Source organism: Cynocephalus volans, chromosome 9, assembly GCF_027409185.1.
Source record: "Cynocephalus volans isolate mCynVol1 chromosome 9, mCynVol1.pri, whole genome shotgun sequence".
Lineage (NCBI taxonomy): Eukaryota > Metazoa > Chordata > Mammalia > Dermoptera > Cynocephalidae > Cynocephalus > Cynocephalus volans.
In genome coordinates, this window is record NC_084468.1 from 94,791,029 (window position 1) to 94,797,484 (window position 6,456).

Below are 6,456 nucleotides of genomic sequence, written 5' to 3' on the forward strand. Positions count from 1 at the left end.
TGATAAGGAAAGAGAAGGTTAAAGAAAGGAAGGTCCTCTCCGAGGTCGCCGAAGTGTAAGTGTCAGAGTTGGGATTTAAACCCATGCCTAACCTCGGAGCTGGCTCTGCTTAGGTTTAACGTGTAAGGGCCCAAGAGAACAAAGTAAGTTGATTTTATCCCGACTCTGCCCTTTGCTGCTCTTTTGTCGTTTATGTTTATTTCCATAGAGATTCCCAAAAGAGTTTTGTAAAAATCTTTTAGAAAGTATCCCTGTTCATAAAGTGGCAGCATGTCGGATGCCATAGAGTGCCGGCTCCATGTAGCCCCGCCCATGGAGGGGCGGTGCGTCGGCTTCCGTACAACATGGCGGCGCCCTCTGCGCCACACTGCTGGTTCTGACGCAACTTCCTGTCCCGCGCAGGCGTATTTTGACCTTTGAACTCACAAGCGCTTTCTTTTTCCTCTTCCGGGACGGCGTCTAGGGGTATGGTAGCTTTTTGCTTCTCCTTGTCTGTCTTTTCACAATCGGCCGCCATCCGAGGAGTTGCGGGAATCCAGATCTCTCAGCAGCAGTCCTTTGAGCTGGCATAGAAGTTAGGAGCGCAGGAAGAAGGCTGGTGGTGAGCATGTCCCCTACTTTGAGCTTCAGAAACCCCTCGAGCCTGGGGCCCGTCCTAAGCCTTGAGTATCCTGAACTCACCACCTGCAGCTTTTTCGCCTTCAAAATGAGGCGTTTGGAGACAGAAACGGGAGGTGGTCTGAGATCGGGAAATCACCGCAAATCGCCGAACTTTGTCAGCTTTTAAGCCCACGTTTTAACACCGCGCATGTAGATGTCCTTAGGCTTTGGGAGGGCGGGGACCGGTGAGTTCAGGTGGTTGTTCGGCTGTTAGATTCTGTTCCTGAGGTTAATAGCAAGGAAGAGAAAAGTATATTAATGGGGGGCTTTCCGTCTTGTTTTGGAAGACCAGTCGGAGTAGTGGCTTCTTGGGTCACTTGTACTGGCCTTCCGGGTCGGTTTTGGTGTCTGACGGTTCCGTTTTAGTGTAACGTAAGGAGCTTGTGACAACAAATGCAGGCCTTTTTCTTTAAGTAACAAAAATGCTGTAATTTGGAATGAAAGATTACATTGGTTCAAGTCTTGATTATGTTTTATGTTACTTTGTGTAGTTCACTTAAAAACGAAATTGTTCATATGCATATCTGTGTAACCGATTTGCTAAGTAGCATTATCAAATATTATTTCTGCTTCATAAATGGGGGTGGGAGCGGGAAACAGCTGCCATAATTTAAAGACATTCATCCAATACCGAAATTAGTAGTAAAGGGCACTTTCCTTGATTCAGATGCTGCTCTGGGGCAACATGTTGAATCCTGAGCGTCTTGCTGTGTGCCAGGCACGGTGATGTGTGGAATAGCTCATTGTTATTTTATTCTGGCAGCTGTATAAACGAGGTAAAAATGTCATTTAAGACATAAAGAAACTAGCCCATTGTGCAGTGTATTCCCACTAAATGGCATAGCTAAGGATTCAGCATCAGAGCTCATTTGTGCTCTTTAAACCAGTGTTTCTCCAACTTGCTTAGTGCACTGTTGTGGACACCACTCCAAACAAGAATAGACTTACAGGAAAGAGCCTGGTAATCAGATTTTTAACCAAGTGCCACATTTGATTGCCATCAGGAAAACTAGCATTCATTGCTTCTTATCAGTCACCTCTAAATATAAGTAGTTTTAAAATGTGAAATCCTTTAAGTAAGATGCTTTAATGTAAAGGTGGTATGTATATAAGTATATATGGATAATGTATAAAATACATGATACTGTTTTGAGGTTTGAATTACTTTTACAATGGAAAAACTTGATTTTATTCCATTCTTAATTTAGGCACTCAGAATGGTCCAGCGTCTGACATACCGCCGTAGGCTTTCCTACAATACAGCCTCTAACAAAACTAGGCTGTAAGTATTTCTAAAATATAAAATACATATTGTCATTTACTGTACAAAATGCTGACCTATTGCCTTTCATCTCACTTCCTAGGTCCCGAACCCCTGGTAATAGAATAGTTTACCTTTATACCAAGAAGGTTGGGAAAGCACCAAAATCTGCATGCGGTGTGTGTCCAGGCAGACTCCGAGGGGTAAGTAATCCTTTCGCTGTGAACAACATAACAAAGGTTGAATTTTTGAGCGTTAATCCTTTCCTAGGGGTATGAGTAAAGGAGAGACTCTCACTAAGAGGGTTGAGGATTACTAAATATCCATGATCCAAATCGGCCAAGAATATAAACCTTCTTTTAAACCAGTGAGAAATGTATTGTGAAGTGTCTTTCAGATAAATCAGTACAATACACCATTTCCCTTTGTAACCTAGTTTAACATTGTCACTTAACCACATACCAAAATCTAGGAAAATTTCTGTTTCTGTTAAAGCATTGAAGAATAATCTCTGTTTTCCCTATGCAGGTTCGTGCTGTGAGACCTAAAGTTCTTATGAGATTGTCTAAAACGAAAAAACATGTCAGCAGGGCCTATGGTGGTTCCATGTGTGCTAAGTGTGTTCGTGACAGGTAAGTGCTTAAATCAAATGGGATTTCTTAAGCAAATACATGTATGTGTGTCTTTTACACCACATGCTAATCATTAGAGGACTGGTGAAAAATAACTCATTTTAAACATAATTTCCATACTTTAGAATCCTTCCTCGGCTGTGGGTAATTACTGCTATGCAAATCAATACTTCATTTTCAGATTAATTCAGTCAGAATTTTAGGGAATCTTTATGCTAGATGTAGAAATTAAAAGGAAAGCAGGTCATAGGAAGATGGAGGGAGGAATGTCTTAAAAGTGTGGGAATAAAATTGCTCTGTGTAGTTCTAATGTGGCTGGAGCAGAGGGTTATAGGAGGTGATAGACAACAAAGGTAAAAAAGCCAAGTTATGAAGGGCCTTACAGAATAAAAGACAGATTTTTAGTTTGATTCTTAAAAACCAGGGAATGGGTGGATTTTAAGCAGGGCAGAGAACCCTTTGGTGTACCAGAAACAAACTGGAGCTGTGTGGATGGTGAAGCTATTTGTTTACCAAATGGTGAGTGTTTGGAACATGCAATTTCTCTTTGTTGTGAAGGATCAGGAAAATAGCAACCAAGTCTTACTGGTTAAGTTCACTGGTAAGGGGCAGTGCTGGGATTCAGTCCTGGTTTTAATCTTAACCCCTCTGGCTATGTTAAATTGCCTTCAAAGAAGGTATCAGTGGAAGGAATTCAGAGGTGATTGGTCTTCACAGGTGAAGAAATTGATTATGAGGAGTAGTTTTGCTTCCGGTTTATTCAGCTAGTTCTTTAAAGGTGCCCTAGTTTCTAAGTCAAATCTTTTTCAGAGCAAACCTTCCAGGTTCCATTCTGTTTCTTAGGAGTTTATAAGGAAACAGTAGGACATATTATATTAATACGAGTACAGGATAAATATGATTCCTGTGGGATACAGAAAAACTTAACTATGAAGTTTAGAAGAGAAATTACTTTCAAGTAGCTGGGAGTCTGTGAATGGCATTTGAGATGGAACCTGAATGATAGTTAAGTTTTAGAAAAAAAGCAGAGCTATGAGAATGAGAAATGATATTGGAGACAAGTGAGTCATGATTTTCAGGCTAGAGGAGTTTGGCTTTTTACCAGTCTTTTGTTCCCAAACTTTGTTGAACATAATCATCTGGGCACACATTAAAAATATAAATTCTCAGACCCTAGCTCTTAGAGATTTGAATTTAAGTCTACAGGATGACCTAGAAATTATCATTATTAGCTGTGACACTGAGTGAGTCTGTGTGTGGTCTTTGCTCTGAGTAAGTTTAGGGGATTTATTTTTTTGTTTTTTGGCAGCTGGCAGATACAGGGATTGAACCCTGAACCTTGGTATTATCAGCACCATGCTGTAACTATCTGAGCTAAGTAACCAGCCAGCCCAGTTTAGGGCATTTTTTAAGGGTGGCATGAGTTGTATCTCTAACATGATTACATTGGGGAGATTTGAAGGAGTTAGAAATCCCAGGGTTTTGAGGCTAGGTAATTAGATAACCAGGTACCACTTGAGAACACAGGGTGGAACTGGTATAAGTGGGAACAAGATGAGTGCTTTACCTCTGGAGATATTTTAATTTAACATATGCCGGCGAGCATTTATTTTCTTGGCCACGTTCTGTGCAATACTGATGATAGTGATCAATAAAATGCACTCTTCTTAATTGAGGTGTTCAAAATCTAGAAAATCCTTCCAGATTTAATCCTCATAAAATCCCCATGAAATAGGTATGAAGTTATTCTTGTACCTTACTGCACAGAAGGTAACTTGCCCAAGGTGACACAGCTAGTGAGTGGTGGTGTTGGCCCCAACAGTTAGGCCCTAGAAACTTGCTCTTGATGAAGTGCCTCTTGATTTTATAGCTCCCAGCACATATCCCCTTCTATGCTGTTTTTTACTGGAAATTTTCAATAACGTGGTTAAATTATCCTAAGTCATTTTTTAAATCAAATGCCAGTATGTCCTGGATCCTAATAAAGAACACTGTATTACATGAAAGCTATCATAAGTGGCAGAATGGTCTCTGTGGTGATGATTTCATAGTTTATTATGACTCATCAGAGGCAGGTACTACTGGCATGGAATTGAAGAATTACCCTGCTTTAAATGTTACTGCAGGAAGGAGGCCTTAGGCTGAAAGGGCCCATGTGTATAATTTCAGCTCTTAAATTTTACTCTGTACTTGTGTATTTCATACTTTTTTGGGTTCCCTGATTGCTTTGCTCAGTTCTTCTATTGTACTTCTCCTGTGCTGTTTTAAATATTAAATGTTCGTTTTTCAAAAACTATTCATTTAATATTTTCCTTTGTAGGATCAAGCGTGCTTTCCTTATTGAGGAGCAGAAAATCGTTGTGAAAGTGTTGAAGGCACAAGCACAGAGTCAGAAAGCTAAATAAAAAAAATGAAGCTTTTCTAAGGAATAAAAAAATCGAAAGGCTTGTTTGGTGTCAGTCTCTTGTAATTTGTTAGTAAGTATGGAGGTTTGGTTTCTGTGAGGTATTTGGGGACTTCATGGGTTTTAGTTAATTAATTTTTCTCACGGAAACAATAATTGAGGGTCACTGATTGCTAGAAATTTTTGTTGGCAGCTTTGGCATTGCTCTGGAGCATAGGTGCCTTTCTCTTTGTGGTGTAAGATCTCAGAGTGGTTTGAGATGAATAGCTCTTCCATCTGAACCTTTCTTTAGTACCACTTTGATCATTTTTATATTATCTCCTTTACATCACCAGGTTTTAGTAGGACAGAAACATCTTGTCTTCAAGTAACTTGAAGACATCTTTAAACACTTATTTTAGTTCAGTTCAAAAATAGTCTCTTTTGGAAAGCTCAAAACTTTATTCAGCAAATAATGAGCTCCTCCTATATATAAAATATTAGGTCATGTGGTCTAGTGAAATTCAAATTCTAATATATGTGGGATTTACAATCCAGGTCAGAACATTAAAATGTGGATCTTGTATTTTCTCTAGGGAACTGTAATATTGTTTTGACAACTCTTAATAAAACAAGGTTATGTAAAAATTTTAATAGCCCATTTTTACAGTGCTTTGACTAAGTGCTCTATATATGTAAGCTTATTTGAATTATCTTCCAAGACCATTTCTTGAAGCTATGTCAAAGCTTATTTCCAGTCTCAGAGTAGAAAGCAGAGCCCTCAGGCCATTTACATAAGCCAAGGAATGGAGAAGTTGAAAGTTTCTGGGGAATTCAGTAGATTTTGACCATTTTCCTCAATGTAGGCATTACCTTACTATTAACTGGCATAACACAACAAATGTCTCCTTGTGCAGAGGAGAGTTTACTCTTATTTATGATAATAATGAGCATTTTGCAGAAGAGAGGGGTCACAGAACTAGTAAATGGCTAAACTGGCATTTAAACTCAGTTTTAATTTCTTTTTAACCCTAATACGTGACATTATCTCCAGTGCTAGCTATTACCTAATTTAGCCACGTGCCTGACTCTTGAAAGCACCAAACACCTTTAGTCCTCCAAACCCTCTGACTCCTTTGTTATCCCTGTTGTACAAATGAGGGAACATGCACACAGACTGCTTACAACCCAGAGCCATTTGTACTGTTGTATTTTTTGCAGATGGTGTATTAGTGATTTTAAATCTTAGGACAGCACAAAATGCTTTAGCATAAATAATAGCTGTGACCCATATTGTCAACATTCATAGTCTCAGAAAGTATGCTGCACCAAGGTGTTCTGTGATCCTGTTAGGTGTTTGGTATAGGAATCTGAAAAATAGTACTTTTTGGTAACATGCTCAAACAGCAATGTACCTTAAAATTTAAGTTCAATTACTTGTTGATTGCTCTATAGGCTAGTCTAGTTTCTGAAAGGCTGGAGATGGAATTTTTCAAAAATAGCTGTGGGAGGGAAAGCCT

At 39.2% G+C, this 6,456-nt stretch overlaps 1 protein-coding gene across 1 annotated transcript; it reads left to right on the top strand.

Moving 5' to 3' along the window:
- The first annotated feature begins 438 nt into the window (after positions 1 to 438).
- On the top strand, positions 439 to 5,000 carry RPL34 (ribosomal protein L34). Its single transcript, XM_063107837.1, has 5 exons — positions 439 to 601; positions 1,869 to 1,942; positions 2,025 to 2,124; positions 2,450 to 2,553; positions 4,874 to 5,000. The coding sequence occupies exons 2-5, from the start codon at positions 1,878 to 1,880 to the stop codon at positions 4,956 to 4,958; spliced, it is 354 nt and encodes a 117-aa protein (XP_062963907.1). The 5' UTR covers positions 439 to 601; positions 1,869 to 1,877; the 3' UTR covers positions 4,959 to 5,000.
- The last annotated feature ends 1,456 nt before the right edge of the window (positions 5,001 to 6,456 follow it).

Excerpts from the sequence above, each read along its gene's own strand:
- RPL34 (XM_063107837.1), top strand. The coding sequence starts at position 1,878 with ATGGTCCAGCGTCTGACATACCGCCGTAGGCTTTCCTACAATACAGCC. Across the intron at positions 2,125-2,449 it reads GTCCAGGCAGACTCCGAGGG|GTTCGTGCTGTGAGACCTAA; the intron begins GTAAGTAATCCT and ends TTCCCTATGCAG. Across the intron at positions 2,554-4,873 it reads GCTAAGTGTGTTCGTGACAG|GATCAAGCGTGCTTTCCTTA; the intron begins GTAAGTGCTTAA and ends TTTCCTTTGTAG.